Consider the following 15,515-nt stretch of genomic DNA (forward strand, 5'->3'; position numbering starts at 1 on the left):
TTGTTGTTCCCACAGGTCAAAGGCAGCACAGGCAATGTGCCATCCTCACTCTCACTTATGCAAAGGAAACAAGACAAAGGGAGAGAGAAGAGATAAGGGAAGAGATGAAACTTCTTTAATGATCAAGGAGACAAGCTAGGTAGTAGTAGCATCTAGCCTTCAACATCCTCCTCTTCCATACCATGTCGTCTAGAAACCAAAAGCTTTCTCCGAGAAACAAAGGAAAAAGAGAAACAAAAGTAGAAACAAGCACACATTGTGGGAGGATAAATAAAGATGTAAACAGATTCGACAAAGAGATCCAACAAGATATCGCTATCAGACACCCATCCATGACATGTGCCAAGACGTGTACGGTGATTTACTTTTTAAAACCCAAAAAGAACAGGGACCAAGTAGGTAGAGATGAAATTGTCGATGGTCGGGAAGAGATGGTAGTAACGAGAAGAAGGGGGAAAAAAGCAAAAGTCGAACCAAAAGGGACTCCTGAAACACCCGCGACCATCCATTCCATATCTGCAAGGGGGGGTTGAACGAACGCGAGAGAGAGTAAGAAATGGTAACGACGCAGGGGTGACAGGGAGAGGCGCTACAGGCATTGAATGAATGAGGGCAGCAATTTGGCATCGGCCGGTGCATATTAGGTATCGTCGGGTAGAAGCCAGAAAGAAACAGACTAAGACTGTCGCCCTCCAGATTATCATCAATGAGCAGCAGCATAAACACTGGTAAGGATCAGCCCAGATGATGCCACCTCTTTTCTTCTTTTTCTTTTATTTTTTCTCTCCGGGGGTTCGGATGTGTATATGAATATGACTTGTGCGGGTGTGTGCGTCCGTGGGTGGTTCGTACGCCTTGCGCCAATCGAGGAGCCGTGAGGTTGTAACATAATAAAGATGCTTTTTTCTGTGTGTATATCTTGTTTGCCGAATGTCGTCGTCATCATGTAGCAATACGGCAAGCCCACCGAGCAGCCGGAAGAGGGGCAGAAGCAGAGCGCCAGCTCGTCTGCTGCCAACATATGACATATACCAGGACCCGGTCTATTCCGTTCGTGGAGGACGATGCCCAGTAGACAAGGATGCTGGGTTCGAAGAGGAGAAGCACAAAGAGAGGAAAACAAATGAAGTGAGCGAAGCATGCGTGACCAGGCGCGCCTCATCCAACAGAACCCACTCCTCAAAGGGATCTCTGTTGTCGCGAGTTGGATCGTGAACGAGTAAGAGAGCCGCTCATAAGACAATGCACTTGGACTTGCCCTTCTCGCCGTCCTTGCCGCGCCGGTACCGGTGCGTGTCTCGGTTTCCTCCGCCCGCGTCGCCGTTGCTGGTTCGGGCTCGGCCACTGGCGCCCGCAGCGGGTCGCGAGGCCTGCTGGCGCTGCCGGCGCAGGATCCTGACGACGTCGTAGAAGGCCTTTTCGACATTGATGCAGTTCTTGGCCGAGGCCTCGACAAACTCGCAGCCAAGCTCGCGAGCCAGGGCGTGCCCCTCCTGGGTCGATACCTCGCGCTCGGTGACCCTGTCGCTCTTGTTGCCGACCAGCATGATGGGCACGGGCAGCTGCGGGCTGGCGGCGGACAGAGGAGAGCCCGGATATGAGGGCGAGGAGGCTACCGACTCCTTGACGCGCTGGATCTGGTGGTGGAAGCGCTTGATGCGGGTAAAGGACGAGCGGGATGCGATGCTGTAGACGAGGACGAAGCCCTCGCCGTCTCGGATCCATTGGTCTCGCAGCGCTGTGTATTCCTCCTGGCCGGCCGTGTCGAGAACTTCGAGCATGCAGGGCTGGCCGTCGATGACGACCTGCTTGCGGTACGAATCCTCAATTGTCGGGTCGTACTGTAGACATCGGGCGTTAGCTATTCATTCATCCGTCCAATGCACCGCTCAGCGCTGGGCGGATGGGAGCTCCTTGTTGCTCTGCCCCTCATGCGCTACCGCCGCCGAGGCTGTCCGCCCAATCGGTCAGGAGAGGGGAAGAAGTGTCGGTGATGTCTCCCTCCCTGTTCATCTCCCGCGATTCTCCCTCTGCTTCTCCTTGTTCCTTCCTTGTCCCTTTTCTTTCCCGGAGAAATGCTGCTTTGATCCGGGAGGAGCGAATGCTTACCGTCTCGACGAAATGCTGCAGACACAGCTGGATGGTCAAGGCCGTCTTGCCAACACCACCGTCTCCCAACACCACCAGCTTGTACAGCACCATTCTGCCCGCCATGATGGGCGCAAAGAGTTCAGCGGTTGAGCGACCGAGCTCAGACAGGTAATCCTAAGGTAGGCGTTGATGGCCGGCGAATCCAAGAGCCCGCAAGCGGCGCTGCAGAAGGAGGGAAGAAGAGGGAGGGGGGAATATGATCTGAAGCTGCAGCAAGAGTCACAAGCAAGAGGCAACTGGCGAGACCGCTGGAAGAGAGGCCAAAGGGCGCAGCGACGGAGGCGAGCAATGGGCGGCGACGGGAAGCTGCGCGAAGCGGTGCAATTGGGGAATCTGGAGCAGACGGAATGGCGGTTTTGTCTGGGGGACCGGAGGGAGGGATGGATGTTTGTGGCAGCTCTAGTCTAGTTGCAGACCAGTTCGAGTTGGAGCATTGGATAGCAGGAACTAAAGACGACTGGACTGCCCGTGGAGATCAAATGCTTTGGGCGTCTCTGGAGCTGGTCCAGTGGACTTTTTTGGGTGGAGCAGCAGGTGTGGGCTGTGGCGGGTCCCGGCTCTGGATTTGGGATTGGACAGCAGGCGTCGAGCTTGGCCACAGGGCGTTTGATTGCTGATAGGGGGGCTCTGTGAGGGCCGGAGCAGCGGTGCGTTGAAGGGCTGGCCGCTGTAGGACTAGCCCGTAGGGACGGGACCTTATTAGCTGCAGCTGGTGCGTGCTAACATGAACGGAGAGGACGGGCAGGGTTTGGGCCCAGGGTTGACATGGAGAGAGGCCAGACAGCCCGTGCATGTATGATGAGGTTAGTTATTGGATCCAATATCAGGGCGGTAAAGTGGCATGTAATGCCATGCAATGCAGTGTGCAAGCAGTAGGTACGGGGGGCATGGATGGAGGTTCGCTGATGCATGGACGGAGCGGAATCCAGTTGCAGAGCGAGCAAGCAGCAGAGACGCAGCTCTCGTTGCAGTCGGCATGGCCAAAGGAGGTACCTACAAGTACTGTAATACCATTTGCGGAGAGGCTAAAATCTGAACTTGAACTCAAGCTGGTGCCGTTTGTTGATTGATTGGAGCTTAACTGCGCTTCAACTTGTTGAGGAGCACAAGTAGAGGTACTTGCTATACTAGGTAAGGTACCTTACTTCCTTGCAAGTTCAGCAAACAGCGCCAAGCTGGACGCACAGCTGGAGCAGCAAAATGCGCTGAGCACTTCCATGCTAAAAGGACGCAGTTTGAGCATCGCTGCAGGCATCAATGTAGGACCAGCAAAAAGGCCTTTCTCCCTGCTAGGTTTCTACTTGGCAAGCGACAATCCATATCAAATGCTTTATCAATCAAATCAATTCGTTTGACCATCATGACAGTCAAGGTACCGCTACGAAGCGCCATGTGATGATTCCCCGTCGTCCTTCTTCTGCAGGGTACAGGCGCAGGCATGCAATGTACATGTACCCAATGATCCCCTATTTTCATCCATCGCCCCAGGCAAGGAGGCTGGCTGTCCGTCTGCAGCCTGCGTCCGCCGGTATCGTATCACACTCCTGCAGAGCACCAGGGTTCAGGATGGGATTTTTTCTCTTTTTCTCTTTTAATTCTCGCACGCCGTTGGCGGGACATGGATTGAGCTTTCTTCTTTCTGCAGCCCCGACAGCCAAGCGGCCAAAGCGTCTGGGGCGGCTCTTTGGGGGCTTGTTCTTGTTCTCGCTCTTTGTCTGGCTGGCTGCTGCGGACGCTAACAAAGAAGGGCGCCCCAGCAGTACTAGTACATGGTAGCTTGCAGCTGCAGCTTTTGGGGCAGCAGAGCAGAGGAGAGGAGAGGAGAGGAGCCGCTGGGGACGCTGGAGTGAGAGACGAGGGGATTGCTGTGAGGAGCGAGGGAGTTGAAGCGAGTCGGATGGATTCGAACCGCGATATCTACGCAACCACGTACAAGTACAGGTACCAGGACTACAGCCAGCGATTCAAGAGATTACGGAATCGCTGCGAATGCGAGCAGAGTCCTTGCATAGATCCGGTTGCCGTTACGCTCGGTTTATGTCAGAATGCGACAACAAGGGACTGCACTGAACAAAGCCATTGACACCTTGGATTCGCGCCTAAATAAAGAACGTCCATGAAACTCCGTCGTTTGAGGATCAACGTCAAACAGCCTGCGGGGCATCAAGATAAAGTCCGAGCCGGAAACAAAACGCACGGTCGAGGCCGTTTTGTGCCCTTTTTGGCAACACCTTACCTGTACCGGCCGTATCAGAGTTGAGGCTTCAACCAGCAGCGGTGCTACATGAACCCAACAGGCCAGCTCTAGAGCGTGACGGATGCCTCATACAAGGCGATTGCAGCTGGAATCTCAACGCAATGGAGGTCCAGCAGTGCCATCTGGAGTCCAGGCTGGTTCCATAATCCTCCGAGGAGCGGAATCACACCGAGCGCCGGCTCCATTGCGCAGCATGGCACTCTATCCAGGCCGCAGGATCGATATCCTTTCGCTAAGGTACCTACTACCATCGATGTTCCCAGCACTTACCTGCCCAGCCATAATGCCCTGCTCAACCGCCTGCTCTGCATGTACCTCGTACAAAGCACCAGTTACGGCAATTCGCATCACCACCTGCCACCAGACCTCCGAGTCTCTCTTGCCTACTTCGTTGAGCATTGAACCGTTCAGCCACATCGCCTGTTGGGCAGCTCTTCAGCTCTTCTTCATCCTCTCTCCTCCTCCATGCCCTGCCCGGCTGGCTCTGGCCCAGCCGATGGCATTGACATCACTCGCCCCGTCCCATGTTAGCCAACCGCCGTCGAACGCCTCCATCCCCCCCGACTCGACTCAGCCGAACCAGTCGGAAGCTCCTCGTGGGATGGGATAGATGCAGCAGCAAGGCCGCCCTCTGCTGCCATCACACGAGCACGACATGTGCCAACCTGCGGGGCCCGAAACCCCAGCCTGCCCAGTCCCAGGCCTTCGCTCAGCTCGCCCTCGCAAGCCTGGCTGCAATTCTGCAAGTCTGGCGAGCATCCTGACATGACGCTCTGCCCTCCGCCCTCTGCCCTTTGCCGGGGCGACCCGATGCCCGCGAGCCTCCGCCGCCCAAAGCGCCCAATGGCCCGCCGTGCCTCAAAGTACACACCATTCAAACCACGAAGCTGCGCTTGTCCAAGCTGAACGTGCTATCATTGCTGCTGCCTCCCCTTGTTGCTGCTGCTCGCTAGAGCGTGCTCGACCAAGCAAGACATGTGGAAAAGCAGCGCTGTCCTCGCACAAGTTCAGCGTCGCCCAGGTCTATCGAGTAATACGACCACGGCCGCCGGCGAGAGCGCTGCTGCAGCCGTAGCGCGGTGCCATGGCGGAAGCGACGTGCTCCCATGCCTGCAGAGCCGGAAGCATGGCTGCAGCTTCAGCAGCGAGCCTCTCAGAAGCCGTCGATCTGCACCGCCGGCTGAGCTAGCGGTCGGAACCGCAGCTTCAGACGCTCAACGGACAGCCGAGCGCCTACTTCTGCGAGCAGCAGTCCTACTATTGGATGCTAGTCGTACGCAGCGCGACGCTGGATGCTCTATCAGCCGGCCTTTGTCGCGCACTCCAGACTTGGCCATACTGCCTTCGCGAGAGCCCAGCAATGCCGCTACCAGAACGTGCGGACAGGGACCGTGAGCTCAATGGTCTGATTCTCTGCTGCTGGCCCCCATGACAGGAATTCGTATGTACTGCAGCACCACGTCGCCCATGGCCGGCATCGACTCGCAAAACTCGACGAAAGGCCGAGGCGGCGGGAATCAAGAGAGGGCCGCTTACAATGGACCACTTGTCCATGTCCCTCGTATGGAGTATCAGCAGCAGACGTGGAGGCAGCGGCAAGCCCACGTTTGCATGTGCATACGTACATACGGGCAAGAGGGATGTCGTTTTTGCCACCTCGGCATCTCGTTTCGGAACCAATCCCGTCCCAGACCTGACGATTCTGCCCAAGTGCCCAACTTTCCGTTTGGAGAACATCCAGTCGCTCGCGTTCGCATCGCCCATCACTGCATGTGGCCGTGCGCGAACCAGGGGGGCCAACAAGGACGAACCCACCGCAGAGTAAGCTGTGGATGCAGTCTCCTCTTTCATGCTGCCAGAGTCGGTATTATGTGGCCTGCCTCTTCGTGTGAGATGACAGCTGCCATGTCCCTTGTTCTGAAAATGCCCGCCTATCAATTGGTCGGCTTCTTACACGCACCACGAAGGCGCAATGTCGATAGTACTCTCTACACGGCATCTGAATTGTTGGTATTCCCCCGTTCAAGTCGGAGGCCAAAGGGCTCACGTCCGTCGACGAGCACCTTGTACCGCTTGTACGAAGTACGATGTCCGCCATGTCACCACAGACCGCTGTTTTCGGCAGAGATGTATTCTGCAGAGTACGAACACTGATGTTCGGTTGAGACCAGAGACGCCACAACTTGACCGTACCGGACGGTCCAGGACAAAGACGGGCAGCGGTCCGTCGCCTCAGCCAGGAGGAAGGCAAGCTGATCCCTTGTCTCCGAGGGCGGCAACGGCATTCAACATCTACACTATCTGTACTCCGTATGCCCCCAACCACTCGTGGGAGCCTAGCCTAGCCTCGCTGAGGACGTGGAGCAACGACCCGCAACGGCAGACTACAAACTGCATCCGCTCAACACGCGGCCGACGACCCCGATGAAAGCAATGGCAGAGAGGATTGGCGGATGACACCCTGGTCGACTGCTCCATACTCCTTACTTCGTACAACAGCTAGACTACAGTCTTGGTATGAAGGACAAGCTCCAGCAGCTTTTGCAAGCAACAATACCTCTTTCAAGCACGACTACCTATCATTTACACGGTAACCTTGCGTTTGCGGCTATTTGTGAGTACGAGCAAATGCAGGACGTCGATGCTATCAATCCCCCTTCCGACCTGCTCTTTTGCTCCTCCATCTCAACTTATGCAGACATGTAGTAGCGTGCTCAAGCTGGTCGTCGGACTTGCACAGCCTCATGTCACGATACGTTTCCAAATCAGCAGCCAAACAGGCACGCCCGCCGGGGATTATCTTGCGTCTGTCGCTTATGAGCAGCGCGATATTCGCCTCTTTGAGTTGGCAGCTCTCAATGTCGCTGACCCATTGGCTGCTTGATATTCGCCCAAGAACGTGCTACCACGAGACCACGAGGACGAGTACGAGTACTCATACTCTGACTCTGACTCTGACTCTGACTACATACATCCATACGCGATATTCTCACCACTCACAGGAAGCTTGCAGACTTTCCTCTGATTACTGTAGCACTGTGTCAGCGCGGGGAAGCATGTCGTTTGTGGCCATGGTTCCCTTTCCCGGCCTGGCAACCGAGCTTATCCGGCGTCATCTTGGGCCAACCGCCCTCCCATCCCGCGCCTTGCCTGCATATCGGCACGCGGGCGATGCTTACCCGCGGACAATAGTCGATCCCGAGCCCCAGATTCATTCACCGAACCGGCTCATTACTACTCCGTACTGCCGCTTCTCTTCACACCACCACGACCACTCGCTGTGACTCGGCTAAACTGAGATGTCCTCAGTGTTCCTTCAACGTCGTCTGTACCACCTCATTCAAGACGGAAAAGTTTGGCGGTGGTGGTCACGTTCTCTCCTGTTTGTGGCTGTCGCTGATTGACTGTACTGGTACTTGCTGCAAAGTACATGTATCACAAATGGTGGTTATCGCAGCTGGGCCATCATTGGAGCAGAAGAGCCGCTCGTAGGCGTCAGACGCCTGGCAGCCTCATACGAAGTATCGCGGGCCTATATGGGGAAAGAGCTTCATGAGATGAGCCATCAGGAATCTCCTTGCCCTTGCAAGTGTTCGGTTGTGCCCGTGACCTTGGCGTCTGCTTTGACTCAGCTGTGTCGGCGACGGCATCTGAAAATACCAGCCAGTTTACGGCCCTAGGAACCAAGAATCGTATCTTGTGGTCTCGGGTACTCCCGAATAGGGGCCGCAGGCACACAGTACCTAAATTGCCTTGAATGGTCCCCAATGTGTGTCCATTGGCCTCGATTAGGAGGACTAACGGCTCTCGATGAATCATGCAGCTGCCAATGAGAGGTCGTAGTACTCGGCCCGTGGTGAAGGGGAGGAATATGCCGGGAGGCATTACTCTGGATGGAAAGGCTGTGGCTCACTCTGGTGATATATGATGCCTCGTATCGTGCTGTGGCTGACTGAGCTGCCCCTTTTCAGCTTTACGAGGTAAACAGACGCTCGTCTGTACCTGGTGATGGCTTGCGTTGCTACGTTTCTCAGATTCCGTCTGGTGTTTTGTCTGGTACGTATTCAGCTGGCCGGCGAGCAGGTGAGTCCTTTCAGCTGAAGCCGTGCATAGTCTCACGTGCCAGCCTTATGCAAAATCACACACTTCAAGGCGAACAATCGATACTTTCAGATTCTCTTTGCAGAGTCGTAAACTTCCTTGATAGGTTGCGGAAACAAGACACGTCATTGCCTGTTGTATACCTTGTTCAGGCGAGTCATTGCCGTCACTCAGCTTGTATCCGCTCATTATCACAAGCAAGACATCGTGTTCATGGACAAGGATAAAAGCTTCTATCCAATAGACAAATTGTTTCTTTACTCAGCTCACGTCTGCCATGCTCCTAAACATCAAGCTCCTCATCTCCAGTCATACCATCTCAACATCAACCAGATCCAAACCTTGACAAAGCTTCCAATACAAACCGAACCGCCCCCCCGTCCTCCTCCTGCACACAACCCCAACCCATCAACATCCCCCATTTCAGCTCACTCCAACTCCCGCAACCTCTCCGCAACACCTCGCAGCCCGCCCTCCCCCTCCGCAACCCACAAATCAACCCAGCCCCTCGCCTCAACATACCTCTCCTCCTCCCTCCCCCACTCCTCCTCGCCCTCCCTCTCGACATAAATCGTCCCCAGGCCGCAACTCCTCGCCGCCCGCAAATCCTTCAAGTGCGCCGCCACGAGCGCAACCTCCTCGGGCCGCAGGCCCAGCTTGCTCACCGCGCCGAGGTACGTCCTCGGATCGGGCTTGTACGCGCGGAACGTCTCGGCCGAGAAGATTTCGTCAAAGGTCAGGCCGCCGTAGTCGCCCAGGTCGCGCAGGAGACTGGTGTTTCCGTTGGACAGCGTGGCCGTGGCATATTTCTTGTGCAGCTCCTCGAGGGCCTCGGCGGAATCCGGCCAGGGATCCAGACGATGCCAGACGAGACTTAGGCTCTCGACTTCCGACTCGGTGAACAAGCCCTCGAGGTCCCACCTCTTGAGAAGCTCGACGAGGCTCTCCCGGTGATGCTCGTCGACGCTCTTCCACTCGTCCGTTTCGGCATTGAAGTCCCTCGTAAAGGCAATGTACGAGTCCCGCCACTCCTGCACGAAGCGGTCCCAGTCGCTCTGCGTGAGAGCTTCCAGACGCGTTCGCAGGGCCGGGGAGAGGTGAGTTTCGGAGGAAGAGGAGGAGGAGGACTGCTGCTTGCGGAAGACGCGCAGGGAGAGCTCGTCTGTGACGGAGGAGCGCCAGTCGACGAGTGTGCCGAAGACGTCGAAGAGGAGGGCTTTGACGGTTGCGAGGCGGGACGTTTTGGAGGGCATGGTTGCCTCTTTGGTTTCTTGATTTGCTACGATCTCTCCTCAAGCAACACTGCCTGGTTCCGAATAGCTATCAATGAAATACCCAAGTGCTTTTTGCGGCGTTGAGGTAATGAGATGAAGAGGACGTTGATCGGTTTGTGAGTTATTGCGTCAATGGTGAAGCGTTACTGAGATTGAACTGGAAGCTACGAAATCACATGATTCGATGTCGCCATCGGCTTTGGCCAGATCAATTCAGAGCCGGCAAAAGGGCATCATAACAAAACAAATAATTCGAAATACACAAATGAAAGTTCATGGTAAAGACTGAAGCCTTCACATATAAGAAGCATGCGATAATTAACGGTGACCGTTGCGGTTCTTGTAGGGTAAGCAGGCTATGGGATTTCTGAGGAGAGGCAAGCCCACCTCCCTCTTGTGTGATACGTCGAGAGACGCAGTCAATTCAATGCGATTATACCAATAATCATATTGTAAAAAAAAATTCTTATCTCACTTGAAGAGATGATCACGGTTGTAACGTCCCGGCCATTGGAGTCCTCCATCAGTGGGCTCGAGACGCAATACGTTGACACGACACGACATGCCACACAGCAACGAGCTATTATGATACTCTCATGCAGGCATTCACTTACCGTAGAGTATGAAATTCCAATACAGTCCAGCATTGCAACAGCTCCCAGCTAGCCGCCAGGAGGATATAGCTCAAGCCGGCAAACAGCCCAGTTTCCCCGTCTGCAGAAGAGATCCTTCTTGAACATAATATGCCGCCCAACCACTCATCTACATCAAACAAGCCACTGTGATGAATGCACCCCGTTTCACCTGACACATCTGCCCCATGTATTCCGGCAAGCCGCCCTTTTTGAGCCGAGGAATGATACGCAGCTCCTCCATCGAAAGGCGAGCACCGAGGCCGATATAGAACAGAATGTTCCTGAAGAGAGAGAAAAAAAAGGGGGGGAAGCACAGATGCATTACGTGGCAACATATGTGCGAAATGTCTCCGCAAGCACATGCTAGTGATAGTTGAAGCCATTGCGCAAAGACCAGCTCGTGATTCAAAACGTCCCCCATCGTGGACGCTGTTGACAGGACGATGGAAGCCACGCTGAGTCTCGCTAACTCTGTCACCTGATAGTATTAGCAACAGCCTGTTCGATCAGTGGAGGCTCAAGGGTTGACATGTGAATGCCACGAGTTCTCATCTGTGATCCATTGCTCCCCAACATGCGTTGCCGTGTTGCTGTTGAGTAAGCTGTAGCACGACGCGAAGTTATTGCTAGCCCTGTGACAATCAGACGAGTAAAGCCACAAAAGTGACCCTCGTGTGTGACCGGCACGTTGCCGTGATAGCTGAAATGAAAGGCATGCTGCTATCTTGACCGAGCCACAGCATATTCGCGGACTTTTTGCTCTTTAGATGGGAAGCTCCCCTCAACCATTCAGTGCTGTGTGACTGTGATAACAACGACTGGGGTATGGATCCCCCTCTATGATGCAGCACGTGGAGCTTCATAAAGTCAATAGGAACATAGAGTATAGCCGGCACACTTTGTCAGTCGCGGAGAGGTAAGAGATACAATCAATCGTCTCGATCGAAGAGTAGCGAATGGCCCTTTAGCCGACTGTCGACTCCGGGCAACCGAGTATCAAGGCACTCGTGTCATAGTAGGTCGTTGATGTATCTGCACTCTGTGTAACGACGCCCTCGGGGACATCTTGCCGTCCACGTATTGCTTTTCCGAGTAGCTAGTCGACGCAGCCAATAGGCCCTTTGCGGGATATACAAGTACCAAGGAGAAGGCATCCCAAGGAGGGCACGGATGGACGGCCCGAAACAATGGAGGCAAAACATGTCGCTGTGTGGGTGGCCGGCAAAGTCTAAGCTGGCCTGAGTCTCCATAGAGCTCGTGGCTTTGACGGCCAATTTCGAAAGAAGCGATAGGTCCGCTCTGTTGGATGGAACGCCCATGGCCATATCCGTGGGGTCGGTTACTGCTGCCGGCGGTGCTGTTCGATATTAGCTTATCGTCCGTGATGCCCATGTCCCAGACTGAGTGACATTTGGGGATCTGCTATTAAACTCATCGGTGGTCCCGGGAAATTGTTGGCTGTGGTAGCCTGCTACTTTGAAATAAAGGTAGCATTGCATGTAGGAAACGGAGCGAGGCTCCGAACGAGGTACGGAGTACGCAGTCCTGAGTACACGTACCAGAGAGTTCCGGCTTCGATTGGCTACTTACCTTTGTCTACCAGGAATGATAACTGAGCATAAGCAGACACGTAGCCCGATGCTTCTTTGGAACGGTGATCTCAACCCTGGGACGGTGATCTGGAGCCCCGGAGCGTTGAACAGACCATTATCTCATGTACTTGGCGGGCCGCGGCAGCCTTCTGAGGCGTTGTCTGTCGGACATTTCTCAGAAGATGCCTCCCTGATGCAGCATAAACCATCCTCATCAATATCCTTGTCCTCCAGAATTGTACGAAATGGTACTTCGTACAAGGCTTAACACCTATTAGAGGACCCCATATTCCTGACTTCGTAGCGATGGCACAGTGGTCCAATATGCCATGACCACATCTCTACCGATGGCAATGGCGAAGCGGCTCATTCTCGGGTTGAGCAGGATCATACATAGGTGTCAGATCCAGCCGCTCAGCAGCTCCAACTTCTCCGTCTTTCCTCCTCTTCCTCCTCTTCTTCTTCTTCCATCGAAGGTACCTGATGAGCAGCCAAAAGTAGTGCCATCATTGGAGTGGAGTAGTGTAAAGCGGAGAAATTGCAGGAGCATGATAATCGCCCTATCACCTACCATGTTCTAGGCTAACCTGAGGGACCGAGCTGGACTAGCACGAACAGAGCGGCCTGCTGAAAGTGCGGAGTGTGCCGCGCTGAGGCCTGTATGCCTTCCCCAGCGACAATTTCATCAGGATGCCTGTTTACACCCCTTCAAGAAACCTGTTAGTCTTGTGCACTTGATGCCCGAGCTAACATTGCCGAGATAGCTAATCGACTGGAGAGACGCTTGGCCGATCAGGCGAAGCTTGTATGACGGGAAAGAAAGCCTGGACTCGTAATCTGGCCATTGTCCTGCTGGCCAACAGCCGTTCTCAGAGGGGGGTCCAAGGACGTTGGCCCAGACAGCTGGTGATCGTCGCCCGCCGTCTGTGGGGAGAGTGTTGGAGAGCTGCATAGCGGCTTGTCATTCGACATCCCCGGCGGCAATACAGTAATAAGGGAGGACAGGAAAAAGCAAAAACCTTCCGTTGCCACTGATGATCTCGCTCACAAAAAGGTCACTTGACAGTGTCGTTGGGGCTCTGAGCACTCATACGGGCCACTCCGTTGACGCCCGTGTCGTCTGCCAGTTTCGACGGCCTCCGTGGAAGAGAGACACATGCCGTGCGCACGGAGCCGCAATCCATACAACCGTTGGCGTTTCGATGGACTGACGAGCCTCGCCATGGGTAGCCTGGCTTCCAGACAATTAAGACCATTGCAAAAGGTGTTCCGCGTAATACTACGTTGTTTGACCTGTTGCACTCGTGCTGTAGTTGTAGCTGTCCACGACGTCGGTCATGCCGACCCTGATGGCAGGCGGGCCAAAGAAATAAAATCGTCAGCAGAAATCATCTCCCCTGTCTTGTCCAAGTACTCGTAAGGTTGGCTCCCCTAATCGAGCACGAGGGTCGGACTAGCTTTGCCAAGTTCGGCCCGCTTCCTAGGCCAGCATAGTATAGTGTCGGGCCTCGTGTGAAATCCAAGAGGACGGCCCCGGTCTCGATTAATTTCCAGAGCAGCCAGGGGGGCCAGCTAAAGTAAATGAGCGTAAATGAGCCAACCTGTATTACCCCATATCAGTGCATGATGCGTGATGCTCTCCGTACTGCGTATCAGCGCAGTACATACCTACGTGCCAGGCATGTGGATGATCGGTAATACCAGCAGCGTTATGCCCCCTAGAGACTGCATGCTCCGTGTCTGGAAAGAATTGAGAGGTCGCAGGTATTATGAGAGCCTGCATGCAGGACAATGCAAGGTACGCTCTCGACGTCCAGAATGAGAGTAGCTGAGCAGCGCCAATGCTGGGAGACCCGACCGTGAACTTGGCGCTTGACATCACTCATGCTCCATTGAAAGGTGATAAACGTGGTGATGAGAGTATCCAGTACAGTCCGAAGTACCTGTCTGGTTGCGCTGAGGCGATATTAATAACTGACACAGTAATAGGGTCTCACCATAATACCGGGCCGTGGCGTAGGCGACTCGGCCAGATGTATCCGTTTCTTTATTAGGGGGAGCGAATAAGGTAGGTAGGTAAGTAGTCCGTTGGGTCGCTAATACTCCTCCAAGGTACATAGTGACGTTGACAGCCCTCGATGATGACCGAAAGATGAAGCTAGGCTTGGACCAAAACTTGACAATCCTCCCGTCATCTCCTGGAGAAGCAATGCAGTCTTTGCTCGCTGGGCGTTCGAGTTCCGGGGTCGGATGAGCTTGAGAATAAAGTACCCCTAGTTGTACGAGTACTTTGAATAGCACGAGGTGGTCTAGAAGCATTCGCTGTAGCCATGCTTGCCAGGATGCTCCTCCTATCGTCCAGACGATTTCGGGTAATGTCGTGAAGGTGGTTCTGACAGGGATTTCACCAGGTGACACCGGTAGCCTTGCATATGTGATATTGCCGTGCATCCATCAGCCTCCATATGCCTCCACACGCGGGCAAGTCTCCAGTGCCGCCGGCCGCGTTGGCTGGTACTTGGTTCGAACTCGTTTTACTCGTAGCCGAGGGCCCTCCCTTGTCATTCGTCCTTGGATTCGGCAAGGAACAGTAGCATTCTCATTCTTCGATGTCATTGTGCTACTATGCCTTCTCGAGGACGTTGGCACTTGCACAAATTGTCGTCTCCCCTACAATGAGGCCGGCGTGATGTCCCATACGAGGCAAGAGCCGGAAATGCCGTGCTGGCGACAATTTCTCTTGTCTTCGTTCTGGCACCTATTCGAATAAGTTGGTAGCCAGTCGTGCATATCAAATGCTGCCTGCTGTTATCATATTCGGTCTCGCACTGCGAGAATGGTGAAACAAGACGAAAAGCCACTCCGCCGGATCCTGCGCTTTGCGGCCGGGAAAGAACGCCACTGCGCCATCTGCCAGACCAACAGAGCTGTTCTTGAGCTGAAGGAGGGGTGCCATGACAGGGTCTCCGGGTTATGAGGACTTGATTAGCCACTCGCACCAAGTACAGCACGCAACGAAGCATGCTCAGTGGGCGCTTTTTTTTTTTTTTTTTTTTTTTTTTTTTTTTTTTATTTTTTGGCGTTAACTGAGGACCGCTAATCAAGACTGGGCCGTAGCACGCTGGGAGAGGAGCATGGGCCATCGCGGATGATAGAACCGACGCAGGCTTCAAGGGCCAATGATACGGCGCGCTTCGTCTACAGAGGGAGCGAGTTAGCAGGGGTCAGAGTGGAAGAGAAGAGACGACAAGCAAGCCATTTGCCTTCGGCTTCCAAAGAGGGACAATCATGGCCGCAGCGGTAGATTTGAGAGGGGCTCTTGGCGTGCCTGTCAGACAGCTGGGAGCTGAGTGGTGTGCATATGCGGCCGTCTGCAGCATGCATCGTCTTCTCTTGAGAGGCTGCATTGTTTAAGCAATGTTTGAATCCACGAACGATATGAGACGGGAGGTGACACTGTCTCGGGGCTGCCTTGCAAGGTACAGCAACCAATGCCGGCCAGACA

General features: G+C 54.4%; 4 protein-coding genes across 4 annotated transcripts; 2 read left to right on the plus strand and 2 right to left on the minus strand.

The window, feature by feature from the left end:
- Positions 1-1,232: 1,232 nt before the first annotated feature.
- CCMA1212_000989 (uncharacterized protein) lies at positions 1,233-3,040 on the minus strand (the record flags this gene model as incomplete). Its single annotated transcript, XM_073698430.1, has 3 exons — positions 1,233-1,841; positions 2,110-2,265; positions 3,032-3,040. 3 exons carry the CDS (start codon positions 3,038-3,040, stop codon positions 1,233-1,235), a joined length of 774 nt encoding a protein of 257 aa, XP_073563365.1.
- Positions 3,041-5,383: 2,343 nt separating this feature from the next.
- CCMA1212_000990 (uncharacterized protein) lies at positions 5,384-6,233 on the plus strand (the record flags this gene model as incomplete). Its single annotated transcript, XM_073698431.1, has 3 exons — positions 5,384-5,799; positions 5,844-5,853; positions 5,910-6,233. 3 exons carry the CDS (start codon positions 5,384-5,386, stop codon positions 6,231-6,233), a joined length of 750 nt encoding a protein of 249 aa, XP_073563497.1.
- Positions 6,234-7,224: 991 nt separating this feature from the next.
- Positions 7,225-7,692, plus strand: CCMA1212_000991 (uncharacterized protein; the record flags this gene model as incomplete). Its single annotated transcript, XM_073698432.1, has 1 exon — positions 7,225-7,692. One exon carries the CDS (start codon positions 7,225-7,227, stop codon positions 7,690-7,692), a length of 468 nt encoding a protein of 155 aa, XP_073563498.1.
- A 1,245-nt stretch (positions 7,693-8,937) lies between these two features.
- On the minus strand, positions 8,938-9,762 carry CCMA1212_000992 (uncharacterized protein; the record flags this gene model as incomplete). Its single annotated transcript, XM_073698433.1, has 1 exon — positions 8,938-9,762. One exon carries the CDS (start codon positions 9,760-9,762, stop codon positions 8,938-8,940), a length of 825 nt encoding a protein of 274 aa, XP_073563496.1.
- Between the last annotated feature and the right edge of the window lie 5,753 nt (positions 9,763-15,515).

Source organism: Trichoderma ghanense, assembly GCF_004382785.1.
Source record: "Trichoderma ghanense strain CCMA-1212 chromosome Unknown scaffold_0, whole genome shotgun sequence".
In the NCBI taxonomy this organism is placed as follows: domain Eukaryota; kingdom Fungi; phylum Ascomycota; class Sordariomycetes; order Hypocreales; family Hypocreaceae; genus Trichoderma; species Trichoderma ghanense.